The sequence below is a fragment of the Tachyglossus aculeatus genome, chromosome 2 (genome assembly GCF_015852505.1).
Source record: "Tachyglossus aculeatus isolate mTacAcu1 chromosome 2, mTacAcu1.pri, whole genome shotgun sequence".
NCBI lineage: Eukaryota > Metazoa > Chordata > Mammalia > Monotremata > Tachyglossidae > Tachyglossus > Tachyglossus aculeatus.
This window is the reverse complement of record NC_052067.1, coordinates 89,982,993-89,999,265: the sequence shown is the minus strand read 5'-3', so window position 1 is coordinate 89,999,265 and position 16,273 is coordinate 89,982,993. Positions and strand designations below refer to the sequence as shown.

The 16,273-nt window shown below is 41.8% G+C and overlaps 1 protein-coding gene across 1 annotated transcript in view; it reads left to right on the top strand.

The window, feature by feature from the left end:
• The window catches only part of C2H6orf58 (chromosome 2 C6orf58 homolog), a 30,553-nt gene that overhangs the window by 11,426 nt on the left and 2,854 nt on the right, over positions 1-16,273 (top strand). Inside the window, exons 5-9 of the mRNA XM_038762511.1 lie at positions 1,449-1,567; positions 6,319-6,557; positions 6,695-6,785; positions 6,888-7,006; positions 13,342-13,454. Coding sequence (XP_038618439.1) covers positions 1,449-1,567; positions 6,319-6,557; positions 6,695-6,785; positions 6,888-7,006; positions 13,342-13,454 — 681 coding nt within the window. The remainder of the gene's footprint in view (positions 1-1,448; positions 1,568-6,318; positions 6,558-6,694; positions 6,786-6,887; positions 7,007-13,341; positions 13,455-16,273) is intronic.

Below are 16,273 nucleotides of genomic sequence, written 5' to 3'. Positions count from 1 at the left end.
AACAGGCAGGTGTAAATTGTGAGACGATATTTTATAGCAGAAACATCTTCGGGTGTCCAGAAAACATCCCCCAGAATTCTTATATGCAACCAGGGCTGACGTATGTGCAGGGTAGAATTGGAATTTCCATGCCACATTCTGCCCAGGGAGAAGGGGGTGAAAAGACCACCAGTCCCTGTCCTTGTTTTCACAGAGGGAAAAGAAAATTTCCATTCTTTACTTCGATTCACATTAGATTTCCTGACAACTCAACAGTAAAGAACACCAAAAGGCATTTGCCTGATTTTCTGACAGATTTAAATTGAGTTGTCTTTCCCCCCCAACCTGATCCAGCCTCCTCTGTAACTCACAAAGACACCTAGATCTAACAGATGCTTCATCTCCAAGAGCTGTCCTCTAGAGAATCTGACTCAACATTTCCGGTACTCATTTGTTTCATTTGCTCCTGTAAAAGCTTTTATTAAAAAGGAAAACTCAGTGTCAAGTCCCCAATGTGTCTGGATTCTGGGATTTCCTATCTTGAATTTCACACTATGTATGCTTGCTCAAACTTGAATATGGGAGACAACCCATGGAGAGCAGCATAATTAAAGATGGCAGCCCAGAAAAATTTGACTGTTCCTCCTGGAAAAACCATGTAAAGATACAGTTCTAACTGGGTTTATCCATTTTTAAGAACCATAATTCTACAAAAGGTAAATTCAACCCTGTGGTAAAAGAAACTACATACTGTTCTCCTATAATGCAGTAGTAATGTTAATAGAAAACTTGCACTACAGAACTTGTTTCTTAATCAATGACACACTTACATACATCCTGTTCCTTCTTGCCCTGCTTCTACCTATGCTGACTAGTGGATGGTTTTCTATTATTCAGATGTGCACTATGGAAAAAATATCTCAATTCTTCAACAGCACGCTATCTAAATTACAAGATAAAACCATATGTTATAAAAAAACCTGATTGTACAATTCACTTTTCAAAGACTCCCATTACTATTAGTAGTAGGAGGAGGAGGGATATTGTATTTGTTAAGTGCTTACTATGCACCAGGGATTGTACTAAGTGCTGAGATAGGTACAAGTTAATCAGGTTAGATTTAGTCTTTGATACACATGAACCCAAAGTCTAGTAGGATGGAGAACAGGTATTGAATCCCTATTTTAGACATGGAAACTGAGGCACAGACAAGGTAAGTGACTTGCCCAAGGTCACACTGCAGGCAAGTGGCAGAGTCAGGATTAGAACCCAGGTATTAGGATTCCCAGGCCCACGCTCTTTCCACTAGGTCACGCTGATTTCTTGGTAAATTTATGACTAAACACAATTGTCCCCACCTCTGTTTCCTCAGCACTGCGTATGCCAAAATCTGACTTAAAACTGGGTTTATTTGTGGGCTTACCTTTACACATGAAATGGCTAAAAACACTGTTTTTTTGCATGTTTAGTCTGTAGTATCATCTGAGTCTTCTGAGCAGCCTGCAGAAAGGATGGATAACCTGTTAAAACTCATGTGGGACGCTCATGTGGAAACTCTTGAAGCTGGCGGAGTGAGATGTGCAGCAAAGTAAGATGAATTGAAACCCAATTCCCTAAACCCCCTAGCTACACAACGGCATTTGGATCTCCGCATCTTCTCTTCCCCCAGAGAGATGCCCAGCAATGATTCATATATTTTATGGATAGGAAATCATTTTGTTTGGCAATGGTGGTGGTGGTAGCCTCGTGAAATTAAAGGTGAAAAATACCCCAAGAGCTGCAAACACGACGACCCAACAAGGGTCAGCCTTTGTATGCACACAATGTGGCAAGGATTGTAGGTCCTGCTTTGGCCTCTGGATATTTGGAGCAGCTTCCCATATGTGGGAAAAAACATATGACCCACCTCACACTTGTTCATTTTCTTGCTCTTGGAGACTTTTAGGTGTAATTACAGCTATGAATAGGTCTTATGCTATTACTGAATCAGACAAATTGTCCATATCCAGTCCAGTAATCTGTCTCTCACATGGCAACAGCACATTTGGATGAATTTGTATATTTACCCCACCTTCAGCCCAAAGCACTTTTGTATGTATTTATAAGTTATATGTTATAAATTTTTAATTTATATTAATGTCTGTCTCCCCCTCTAGACTATAAGCTAGTTGTGGGCAGGGAATGTGCCTACCAACTCTGTTCTGCTGTACTCCCCCAAGCACTTAGTGAAGTGCTCTGCACACAGTAAGCACTCAAGAAATGCCATTGATGATGATGATAACCCAGAACTTAAAGCAGGGTTTGACACATAGCAAGTGCTTAAAAAATACAATAATAACAATAATAATGATAACTGGGTGATAGTTGCTCTATTGAACATCCATCCTCTGGTTTGGGTAGAATTATTTCCCTTCTGCATTCACAATGCTCTTTCTAGTAGAAGCAGCATGGCGTAGTGGATAGAACATGGGCCCAGGATTCAGAAGGTCATGGGTTCAAATCCTGACTCTGCCACTTGTCTGCTGTGTGACCTTGGGCAAGTCATTTCACTACTCTGGGCCTCAGTTACTTCATCTGTAAAGTGGGGATTGAGGCTGTGAGCCCCCTATGGGACAGGGAATGTGTCCAACCTGATTTGCTTGTATCCACCCTAGCTCTTAGTGCCTGGAACAAAATAAACGGTTAACAAATTCCACAATCATTATTATTATTAGTCCATTAAGTAATAATAGTAATACTGATGACATTTATTAAGCACTTAGTATGTGCAAAACACTGTTCTAAGCGTTGGGTAGGTTACAAAGTGATCAGATTGTCTCATGGGGGGCTCACAGTCTTTAATCCCCATTTTACAGATGAGGGAACTGAGGCCCAGAGAAGTTAAGTGACTTGCCCAAAGTCACACAGCTGACAGTTGGAGGAGCTGGGATTTGAACCCATGACCTCTGACTCCAAAGCCCGGGCTCTTTCCACTGAGCCATGCTGTACCACTTGTCTATGAATTTATCTAAATACCTCTTATTTTGAGATCATTCTATGGGATAGCTGAATGTAAAGAAAGTGGACAAAGATCTTGAGTGATTGAGTCTTTCAGAGAATACATAGTTCATCAACAAGGTGGTATTTATCTTGTTGGCAAACCTACTAGAGACCAAACATCTTGTAGATGACAAGTTTTCAAAACTACTCCAAGCAATAACTCCTTTAGTAGAGATCCACCTCATACATCCTGAACGGCCCAGCCTGTTCAGTAATTAGTTGCTAAATCTTGGCCACCTGTAAATTCATCTGCAGCAAATGATAGAAATGGACCCACTGAAACATTCGAGTAATGGTATTTATTGAGAGATTACTGTGTGCAAAGCACTATACTAAGTCCTTGGGAAAGTACAATATAACAGAATTGGTAGATGTAATTCCTGCCTACAAGGAGTTTTCAGTCTACAGACGGTGACAGATAATTGCAAATAGATCTGGAATAGGGGAAATAGTAGACTATAAGGATATGTAATAATTTCTGGGAGCTGGGGTATACTTAGTCAAGTCATAGTCGACTCAGAAGGGAGGGCAGACGGGGAAATAAAAGGCTTAGTTTGGGAAAGCTTCTTGAAGGAGATCATCATCATCATCAATCGTATTTATTGAGCGCTTACTAAGCGCTTGGGAATGTGATTTTAGGAGAGTTATGATGGGCTTATTATAACAAATTGCATTCTCCACAGAAATAAAGTGTATTCATTCATTCAATTGTAAATATTGAGAGCTTACTGTGTGCAGAGCACTGTACTAAGTGCTTGGAGAGTACAGTTCGATGTACAATGTATAAACAAAAGGTTTTCTTTCAGGCTACTAGACTCAACTCTGACCCCTGTAAGTTTAAGTCTCCAGAAAGAGTCTTGCATGGATTACGTGAGGGAAAAGGAAGAGAATGTGTCACTGACCAGACATATAGTGGGAGGGTATGCAATATTTAGGGCAATGTTCAATAGCCTCCCAGGTCCTAGAAGTTTCTATCATTGTGGATGCTAAATCTCCACACCCGCACCGACCACACTTCAGAGCTGCCAAATGAAGGGCATTTCCAAGGAGTGGAAAGGGCAGCATCTGGAGAGTGAGGGAAGAGCAGGGGGGAGATGCTACAGTCCTCAGTGTCAGGCATCCCTGGGGCCTATGGAAAATTTGTGATAGGAAGCTGGGAAAGCAGTGGGACCCAGGGGAAAGCACAGTCCTGGAAGGCAGAGGAAGTGGGTGCTAATTGCAGCTCTGCCACTCGTCTGCTGTATGGTGTGGGGCCACTTACTTAACTTAGACCCGTGGTACCTAACCAACCGAATGCTTAACAACTGCAATCACCTTTGGAGCCAAACATTTTAAGTTACTTAGAGAAGCAGCGTGGCTAAGTGGAAAGAGCACGGGCTTTGGAGTCAGAGGTCATGGGTTCGAATCCTGGCTCCGCTACTTGTCAGCTGTGTGACTTCAGGCAAGTCACTTCACTTCTCTGTGCCTCAGATCCCTCATCTGTAAAATGGGGATTAAGACTGTGAGCTCCCTGAGGGACAACCTGATCACCTTCCAACCTCCCCAGCGCTTAGAACAGTGCTTTTACATAGTAAGCGCTTAATAAATGCCATTATTATTATTATTATTAACTTCTCATTGCCTCAATTACCTCATCTGTAAAATGGGGATTAAGATTGTGAGCCCCACAATGGGACACTGACTATGTCTAACATGATTAGCTTTTATCTACTCCGGGACTTCATACAGTGCATGGTGCATAGTAAACACTTAACAAATACTATTAAAAAAGAAAAAAAATAATCTTGGATCCACCCCTTGTCTGCAGGGTGACCTTGGGCAAGTCACTTAACTTGTCTGTGCCTCAGTTTCTTCATTCATAAAATGGCAGTTAAATCCTACTCCCTCTACTTAGATTATGAGCCCTATGTGGGACAGCGACTGTGTCCCACGTGAATATCTTGTGTCTACCCCAGTGCATAGAACAATGCTTGGCACATGGTAAGTGCTTAACAAATAGCATAGTTATCATTAAGTTTTATGAGCCTGGTTTTTGATCTTGCATCTGAGAAAATTCTATCCTGAAGGAAAGAAAGGTTTGGCCAGTCAAGAAACTCTTGTTCAGTTTGGTTCATTCATTCAGTCTTATTTATTCAGTGCTTACTGTGTGCAGAGCACTGTACTAAGTGCTTGGGAGAGTACAATATAACAATAAACAAATTCTCTTACCACAACAAGCTTACAGTCTAGAGACAAGCTTGGTGGGTTTTTTTTTTCCCAGTTCGGTGATGGTTTCTCGGTTTGTGCACTGCAACACTATCAAAATGATACATGTCAAGCTCAATCACTGAGCCAATTTGATTCTTGCTTTGGGCCTCGACTTAATCAGGACCCGTGGTACCTAACCAACCAAATGCTTAATAACCGCGATCACCTTTGGAGCCAAACATTTAATTTTAACAGATAAAGCCCATTTGGGAAAAACAGGGTAAATCTGACCTGTGGACAGAGTAGGGGGAGGGAATGGCCATTAGCTCCTTGGGGCCAGATCTTTGGACACATGAAAGTTGCTTGGTGAAGTTTGCCCTGTGAAATACAGTGTTTTGAAGCCATCTCATAAACTTATCGTGGGCAGGGAACTTGTCTGCCGATTATGTCGCATTGCACTCTCCCAAGTGCTTAATTTACACTTAAGTGACAGTAATTTATTTATTTGTCTGTACAGTGCCTGGCACATAGTAAGCACTTAAAAATACCATAATTATTATCTGTAATATATTTATTTATTTATATCAATGTCTGTTTCTATATACCTGTTATATATACCTGTATATATGTATATATGGTTGTACATATTTATTACTCTATTTATTTATTTATTTTACTTGTACATTTCTATCCTACTTATTTTATTTTGTTGGTATGTTTGGTTCTGTTCTCTGTCTCCCCCTTTTAGACTGTGAGCCCACTGTTGGGTAGGGACTGTCTCTATGTGATGCCAATTTGTACTTCCCAAGCGCTTAGTACAGTGCTCTGCACATAGTAAGCGCTCAATAAATATGATTGATTGATTGATTGATTGATTGATTGTTTCCCCTTCTAGACTGAAAGCTCATTGTGGACAAGGAGTACGTCTGTTTATTGGTATAACGTGCTCTCCTAAGCTCTTAGTGCAGTGCTTTGCACACAGTTATTGCCCAATAAATATGACTGGATTAATTGAAGAATGAATATAGTGCTCTGCAAGCAGTAAGCACTCAAAAATACCAATGATAATGATCATTATCTCGCTCTGATCATGTTTGCTTGTTTGTATTTTAGATTGCCGTATTATGACCCACCTGAATATGATTTTGGGAACAGCTGGGTCACTGCAGTGGACTTTCTCTCCTCTCTCCGCTTCCCAACCACACAACGGCAAACGGCCGCATTCCAGAGAAGCCTCCCCCCACGATTGCTCTTGTCGGCGGATTCCGCCCCGTTCATACCTGATTTCACCCCCATGCAGAATCAAGTCCTGTTTGTGCTAAACTCTCTTCACCAAATGAACACAGCCTCAGGTAAGGGCCCCAGAAATATTGGGTCTTCTAGTCTGGAACAATTCCAGAAGACCTGCACCAGTTTCTGTTTTTCAGTTGTCTTCATTTTGAGAAGTTTCAGGCAGTCTCATTTTTAAAATGTTGCAGTTTTCCATTAGATTACGATTGGTCCTGTACTTTAGATGGTTACTTTATTGCTAACCAAACTGGGTTGGAGCATTTTTTGAAATGTGTTTCTGCTAAAGGAAGGTAAAAGGTGAGAAAAAACTAGCCTCTAATACCCTCTAGTGGTTTCCTGGTGACCGAAGTCTTCTAGCCAGGAAGACCTTTCGATTTACAATTTGAGTCAAGATGCCAAATTCCTTGGCAGAGAGATTATTTCAAACCGAAGAAGATTCAGCAAAGGCAGCATAAAATATCCTACAATGATTTTAGAGCTCGTTTTGGATTAGAAGGAACAGACACACTGGGTAAGTCAGTTTCCTTAAAAAGCAGAAGATTTTACTTATGGCTTGAGGTACTTTGGTAAGACAATATTTTTGCCTCCTGAACTTCATGGGAAAGCAAAGGTAACTATTTACTCCTGGAAATTTGACTTCAAAACTTGATGTCTCAATCATCAGAGGGAAGCAGCATGGCTCAGTGGAAAGAGCACAGGCTTTGGAGTCAGAGGTCATGGGTTCAAATCCCAGCTTTGCCAACTGTCAGCTGTGTGACTTTGGGCAAGTCACTTAACTTCTCTGTGCCTCAGTTACCTCATCTGTAAAATGGGGATTAAAACTGTGAGCCCCCCATGGGGCAACCTGGTCACCTTGTAACCTCCCCAGCACAGAACAGAGCTATGCACATAGTAAGCATTTAACAAATACCATCAAAATAAAAAGCACCTTGTCCTAGGGGAACCAACATGGGCCTGGAGTCAGAGGACCTGGGTTCTAATCCTAGCTCAACCACTTATTAGCTGGGTGACCTTGGGCTAGCCACTTAATTTCCCTGGGCCTCAGTTTACTTATCTATAAATTGGGGATTAAGTTCTACTCCCTCCTACTTAGCTGTGAGGCTCATGTGGGACAGGGACTGTGTCCAACTGGTTGATCTACTACTACTAATAATAATAGCATTTATTAAGTGCTTACTATGTGCAAAGCACTGTTCTAAGCGCTGAGAAGTTTACAAGGTGATCAGGTTGTCCCACGTAGGGCTCACAGTCTTAATCCCCATTTTACAGATCAGGTAACTGAGGCACAGAGAAGTTAAGTGACTTGCCCAAAGTTACACAGCTGACAAGTGGTGGAGCCAGGATTTGAACCCATGACCTCTGACTTCAAAGCCCAAGCTCTTTCCCCTGAGCCACGCCGCTTCTCTACTATCCACCCCAGCACTTAGTTCAGTGCATGGCACATAGTAAATGCTAAACAAGTGCTATTATTAAGGAGATGACATTGCTTAATGTGTTTTTAATCTCCTATTAAAACATCTCAACGCTCCAAGGTTTAGATTTGAATCTGATGGTAACAAAGAATAGAACCCTTAATTTGTAAGTGTAAAGGAAATGTGAAATGGTATTAATGAAATTTCCTCTGATATAGTGTCTGTCTTTAATTGATAATATTTTGGAGATTTACTTAGATGTGTTACCCCAAGGAGAAGCAGCATGGCCTAGAGGATAGAGCATGGCCTTAGGAGTCAGAAGGACCTGGGTTCTAATTCCAGCTTCACCCCTTGTCTGCTACATGAGAAGTCACTTCTCTGTGCCTCAGTTACTTCATCTATAAAATGGGATTAAGACTGTGAAGCCCATAAGGGATATGGACTGTGTCCAACCTGATTCACTTGTATCTACCCCAGAGTTTAGTACTGTTCCTGGCACATAGTAAGCACTTAACAAATACCATTTTTTAAAAAAAAGAAAAGGAAAGATATCTCTGGAGGAGTAATAATCCTGTTCCACTCAAGGGAGTTTTGTTTCAGGCCCACAATCCTACCCACACCAGCTCTTCCTTGCTGGGCTTTTATTCATTCATTCAATCATATTTATTAAGTGCTTACTCATGCATCAGGAAGTAGCACAGCATAGAGGATCAGAAGATTTGGGTTCTAATCCCAGCTCCCCCACTTGTCTGCTATGTGGCCTTGGGTAAGTCACTTCACTTCTCTGTCTCAGCTAACATCTGTAAAATGGGGATTAAGACTGCGGTCCCTCTGTGGGACAGGGCCTCTGTCTGACCCGATTTGCTTGTATCCACTCCAGCACTTACTACAGTGCTTGGCACATGGTAAGCACTTAACAAATACCATTATTAGTATTATTACTACTAATAATTATTATTCCCCTGTGCAAAACACTGTCCTAAGCACTTAGCTCTGTACTGAGCATTAGGCTTGGAAATCTGCTCCTGAGACTGGCCTGCCTAGCCTCATTGGGAGGGAAGAAAGCTGTGATGGGGGAGAGAAGTAGGGAAGATATCACACTCTGTCCATCCATTGGTCATATCTGGGTCAGTTCAGGCATGGGATGATAGCATACCTGACCACAAAAACTCTGCTTTCATCTCCTTCAAAGCCCTACTGAGAGCTCACCTCCTCCAGGAGGCCTTCCCAGGCTGAGCCCCCTTTTTTTGTCTCCTCCTTCCCCTCCCCACAGCACCTGTATATATGTTTGTACAGATTTATTACTCTATTTTACCTGTACATATTTGCTATTCTATTTTGTGAATAATGTGCATCTAGCTTTATTTTTATTTATTCTGATAACCTGACACCTGTCCACATGTTTTGTTTTGTTGTCTGTCTCCCCCTTCTAGACTGTGAGCCCACTGTTGGGTAGGAACTGTCTCTATATGTTGCCAACTTGTACTTCCCAAGCACTTAGTTCAGTGCTCTGCACACAGTAAGTGCTCAATAAATATGATTGAATGAATGAATCTCCTCAGGGTCAAACCCTGCTAATATTAGTTTGGTCTTTAATAGCAGTTTGGCCTTGTGATGGTTTGGGGCAAAGCCAGAGATAACTACCAAAGACACCTCTTCAGGAAATAAGATCTGGGTTCTAAACCCAGCTTCGCCACTTTCTTGTACCAAGAATTTGTTCTAAGTGCTGGGTAATAATAATAATGGCATTTATTAAGCACATACTATGTGCAAAGCACTGTTCTGAGCGCTGGGGTAGATAAAAGGTAATCAAGTTGTCCCACGTGGGGCTCACACACTTAATCCCCATTTTACAGATGAGGGAACTGAGGCACAGAGAAGTTAAGTGGCTTGCCCAAAGTCACACAGAGGACAAGTGGTGGAGCTGGGATTTGAACCCATGACCTCTGACTCCCAAGCCCAGGCTCTTTCCACTGAGCCATGCTGCTTCTCTAAGTAGATACAAGTTAATCATGTTGGACCCAGTCTGTTCCACATGAGGCTCACAGTTGACTACTATGTGATATTGGGCAAGTCACTTCACTTTTCTGTGCCTCAGTTTCCTAATCTACAAAATGGGGATTCAATTATTGTGCTGTGATCCCCAGGGAGGACAGAGATTGTGTCCAATCTACTTGCTACAGCGTTTGGCGCATAGTAAGCCCTTAAATACCACCATTCTAGCAAATAACACAATAACTAGTCTGGCTACGTGCACACTCGGCCCACATGCTACACACAGGCAGTCACATGAACAACATGCAAAGAAGAATTGAGAAAAGCTGACACTTCAGAAGATGATCAAGAGTCTTAGAGGTGTTCTTATGTTGAGGCGGGAGAGTGAAGGGAATGGGAAAGGACGTAAGGCTGTATTCTGAGTATAAAACACATATTTTCATGTTACTGTGCCATTAAATGAAGGATATATCTTGTTCATGGGCTTACCCCACCCAGTGAATGATGTCAGTAGCACTACTGAAACATGATCCGAGACAGGGAAGTTCCACACATAATTGATTCAAAGGATTTTTGAGCCAGACACAGCGCTGTGTGAAGTTGTATGACCTGATGAAGGATGGCAGATTGTAAACTACTCAAGGGCAGATATCAGGATATTCTGCCAAGCAGGTAGTATAGTGGTCAACACAGAATGAGTACTTAAGTACCATCGCTATTGATTGATTGATTGATTCAGGAGATGGGTAGTGGAGACACCTTGTTTTGGAGAGCTCTTTTCTCATCAGAGGGTAGTTTTTTGTGGGTAGTTTCACAGTCTGACAATTGCTGAGATTCTGGCTTTTGACCTGACCTTAAACTCATTATGTCTAAAGCAGAACTACTCAGTTTTCCCCCTAAGCCCAGTCCTCCCTTCAACTTTTCTTGTACAAGAGATTTTTCAATCAATCAATCAGTTGCATTTATTTAGTGCTCACTGTGTCCTGAGCACTATACTAAGCACTTGGGAGAGTACAATATAACAGCAATATAACAGAGTTGGTAGACATGTTCCCTGCCCCCTGTGAACTTACAGTGTAGAGGGGAAGATTTTCAGTCTGACACTCACACCCGTGGATTCAATTTCACGTGCCCGCTGTTGGGTAGGGACCATCTCTATACGTTGCCAACTTGTACTTCCCAAGCGCTTAGTACAGTGCTCTGTACACAGTAAGCGCTCAATAAATATGATTGAATGAATGAATGAAAGCAGGGAAAATGGATACAGGGCCTGAGAGTCAGAGTGACATGGGTTCTAATTCCAGCTCTGCCACTTGTCTGTTGTGTGACATTGAGCAAATCACTTCACTTCTCTGTGCCTCAGTTACCTCCTCTGTAAAATGGGGATGAAAAGCTGTGAGCCCCCTGTGGGACATGGACTTCGTCCAACCCAGTTACCTTGTATCTATCCCAGTGCTTAATACAGTGCCTGGCACATAGTAAGCACTTAATAAATACCACAATTATTACTACCATTGTCTTCAAAATAAAGGACAACTTTTACTATGTGTCAAAGAGGAGTGGGCCAAGAGATCAAACGTAGTTTCTGTTTTATGCAGAGCTTACATCTAAAGTTAGGGAGAACAGATGCCTTACTCCTATTTCACAGATGTGAAAAATGAGGCACAGAGAAGTTAGGTGATTTGTCCAAGGTTACACAACAGGCCAGTGGCATTGCGGGGATTAGAACCTGCATCAGTTCCCCAATGGTTTGGTGGATTTTGCTCTATGAAATGCAAATTGGGTGAATTTCTTTAAGATGATCCCATAAAGCAACACTTTATAGAGCCCCCTGGCCAGCTCTCTGCAGAGTTTCACTCATTCAGTACTATGTACTGAGCACTTACTGTGTGCAGAGCACTGTTATGTAGTCACTAGATCTTGCAAGCAGGGGCCAACACCAGGGAAGAGGCGGGGGGACTTTCCTTGAAGCTTAAGAGGAAGGAGCCCAAGTTGATCATAGGTGAGTGTGGTTTCTTCCACTATCCTGCCTCATTTTCCCAGGCTCTGGAATAGCATCTGTGGCAGGGGGGAGCAGGAAAATGCATTTTCCTCCACTGTTCCAGCTCATTTTCCCAGGCCTATTTACAGGAAGATGTATTGTGTATATAGCTATATTTTTATTTATTTTGATGGTATTGACACCTGTTTAGTTGTTTTGTTGTCTGTCTCCCCCTTCTAGACTGTGAGTCCATTGTTGGGTAGGGACCATCTCTATATTTTACCAATTTGTACTTCCCAAGTGCTTAGTACAGTGCTCTGCACACAGTAAGTGCTCAATAAATACGATTAAATGAATGAATAAAAGGAAAGGGAGATAGCTGTTACTGCTGTCGCCCCACTGCCACAGCCACGCTTGGGACTGTGGACAGGGAAAGAGCCAGGCTGGGCTTTTCTGGTGGAACATGGGGAGCTCGGGAGACTTCATGCCGCCCAATGTCTGTCTCCCCACAAGGCAGGTACAGGAGATGAAGTGAGAAGCCTCATTTTTTTTTCTTTTTACTTAAAAATCAGACAAAAAATAAATATCCCCGCAGCCAGCAGCTGTCTGAGGCAGGAGCTACTTGGCCCAGTCCAGGATGCACCGTGGCCACTGCTGGCCCAGTGGGGTCACACGCGGATTGCATCCTATGATTGGGGAGATGGAGGGGACTGACACCATGTTGGACTGAAGTTCAACCCCTTCACCTCTGAATTGGTAGAATCAATCAATCATATTTATTGAGCACTTACTGTGTGCAGAGCACTGTACTAAGCGCTTGGGAAGTACAAGTTGGCAACATATAGAGACAGTCCCTACCCAACAGTGGGCTCACAGTCTAGAATCTGATAGGCCAACCAGACTTTGCACGCCAATCTTCGCAAGCCAATAATAATAATAATGATGGTATTTGTTAAGCACTATGTGCAAAGCACTGTCCTAAGTGCTGGATCAAACACCTCTTCTGCAAATCACATTCCCTTGTTTTGTTTCGTTGTCTGTCTCCCCATTCTAGATTATGAGCCCGTTGTTGGGTAGGGATCATCTTTATATGTTGCTGATTTGTACTTCCCAGGCGCTTAGTGCAGTGCTTGGCACACAGTAAGTGCTCAATACGACTGAATGAATGAATGTTGCCAAATTGTACTTTCCAAACTCTTAGTACAGTACTCTGCACACAGTAAGAGCTCAGTAAATATGATTGAATGAATGAATTCCCCTCACAGAGTCCCCAGGTCTTCTATTTGGAAATCCCATGCTCTTCCCAGTAGGACATGCTGCATCCAAGAACTGTGTCCTCATGAAAACAGACTTTAATGTGAATTCAAACCTTTTTTAGTTTAAAACAAAAGTCTAGCTCTCGGATTTAATGAAAAAAACATTGCAATGTTGTCATCATTGTTTTTCTCTCTATCCCAGGAAACAAGTTGTTGAAGCTTTGGAGACTAGCAATGAAATTCAAAACGATGAGAGAAATGGCACTGAAACTTCTCAATCTGATTAATTCAAGTCAAGATTTACCTTCTGAGCAAGTAGATGTCCTCTTCAACACATTGAACAGATATTTATCTGCAAATAAGATCTGTTGATTTAAGTTGTCCTAATGATTGGATTCCTGTTGTGAACTTTGTTATGCCTCTGCTTTTTTACCCGATTACGTGTGCCTTTTTTAAGGGAATTAATGTTCTTAAAACTAATTTTCCCTATTAGTAATACTTATATCCCCATTTCCCACTAATTAAAAAAGTCAAGCTAAAATACAAATGACAGTACAGTTCATTTCTCTACAAATTGCTCTGTAATTAATGAAAATCTGAAATAAATGGGATTCAGAACTGACTTGTAGGTTTGCAGTTAGAATCCTTGTTCCTGGGATCTGAAGGGGATTTGGCATTGGACAGATATTCTAAGGTCAATCATCCATCCTTTTCTTTTTTCAGTCAAGCAATAACATTAGATTTGTTTGATGCTTAAATTGATGTTGCCAAGTAAAAACCCATTGCCTTGGAATGTCACTCCCTTAGGCTTTTCAAAAATCAATACGCTCTTGTTTGGGGTTTTGCATATATTGGCAAATATATATTGTCTTATGCTGTTAAGTCATCTCTGACCCACAGCGACTTCATGGGCACATCTCTCCCATGTAACTCCCTCCTACACCTGCGATCCTTCTGGTAGTGTATCCACAGAGTTTTGGGGGTAAAAATATGGAAGAGGTTTACCACTGCCTTCCTCTGCTTAGTAAACTCGAGTCTTTCCTTCGCCTCTTTTCCATGCTGCTGCTGCCCAGCTCAGGTGAGTTTTGACTTGTAAAATATTACCTTCCATGTACGAGCCACTACCCAAGCTGGGAATAGAATGGGTATGCCTCTGCCTGACTCTCTCCCCCATAGCCAAGGCTGGGTTTTATATATATATATATATATATATATATATATATATATAAAACTATATAACTATTTCAGACCATGTTAAATTTCTCTGTAACTGATATTTTAGATTAGGTAAGCAGAGAGCAGGTAGGATATATATAACCATATATGTAACTATATATAGTTATATATATGACTATATATAGTTATATATAACTATATATAGTCATATATATAACTATATAACTATTTCAGAACATGTTAAATTTCTCTGTAACCTATATTTTAGATTAGGTAAGCAGAGAGCAGGTAGGGCACTGACCACTGCTATCAGGAGGATAAGTCATTCTTCTTGGCTCATTCTAAGGAAACACTGATGGCATGAAGCCGCGTGACCTAGTGGATAGAGCATGGGCTTGGGAGTCAGAGGGTCCTGGGTTCTAATCCTGGCTCTGCCACTTGTCTGATGTGTGACCTTGGCAAGTCACTTTACTTCTCTGTGCCTCAGTTACCTCACCTGTAAAATGGGGATTTAGACTGTGAGCTCCGTGTGGGACAGGAACTTTGTCCAACCTAATGATCTTGCATCTATCCCAGTGCTTAATACAGTGCCTGGAACACAGTAAGTGCTTAGTAAATATCATTTTAAAAAAATAATGAATGGAGCCCAACTCTCACCTTTGGGTGCTGGCCCAGGAAGTATCAACAGAGCACTCTAGCAGAGCAGGACCAGGCCTGGAGAACATGAACCCCCTCTAGACTGTAAGATCATTATCAATCATATTTATTGAGCACTTACTTTGTGCAGAACACTGTACTAAGCGCTTGGGAAGTAAAAGTTGGCAACATATAGAGACAGTCCCTACCCAACAGTGGGCTCACAGTCTAAGCCACAGCACAGTCATTATGGGCAGGGAATGTGTCTGCTAATTCTCTTATATTGTACTCTCCCAATCAATCAATCGTATTTATTGAGCACTTACTGTGTGCAGAGCACTGTACTAAGCACTTGGGAAGTACAAGTTGGCAACGTATAGAGACAGTCCCTACCCAACAGTGGGCTCACAGTCTAGAAGTGCTTAGTACAGTGTTCTGCACATAGTAAGTGCTCAACAAATACCACTGATTGATTGATGAACCCATGTTCATGATGGTGGTGTCAGTGGAAAGACTTTATTTGCCAAAAGAACCACTTATCAAAATATTTGCTTTGAACACACCTATTCTGCCACAGTATCTGTGATAGGGCCGGGACTCATGGCCTTATTGAATCGATAGATGATTATTATTACTATCACATTTATTAAGCACTTACTATGTGTCAAACACTATCCTTTAAGAACTGGAATAGATACACGTTAATCAGGTAGGACACTGTCTCTGTCCCACAAGGGGCTCACAGTCTAAGTAGGAGGGAGAGCAGCGAAGAAGCAGCGTGGCTCAGTGGAAAGAGCACAGGCTTGGGAGTCAGAGGTCATGGGTTCAAATCCTGACTCTGCCGCTCATCAGCTATGTGACTGGGCAAGTCACTTAACTTCTCTGTGCCTCAATTACCTCATCTGTACAATGGGGATTAAGATTGTGAGCCTCACGTGGGACGACCTGATCACCTTGTATCCTCCCCAGTGCTTAGAACAGTGCCTTGCACATAGTAAGTGCTTAACACCAAAATTATTATTATTATTATTAACAGGTATTGAATCCCCATTTTATAGATGAGGAAACTGAGGCACAGAGAAGTTAAGTGACTTGCCCAAAGAAAAATGCTAAACTTTAATATTGCTGTTTAAAAGCCCTAATTTCTGCAGAGATTCACTTGTAAGTTTAACACTTGTAAATTGTAAATTGTTAAGTACTCAGTCACCTTACCCCTTCCTATCTTACTTTATTGATTTCCTATCTTATCAATTTCTATCCTATTGATTTCCTATTGAGAAGCAGCATGGCTTAGTGGAGAGAGCACAGGCTTGGAAGTCAGA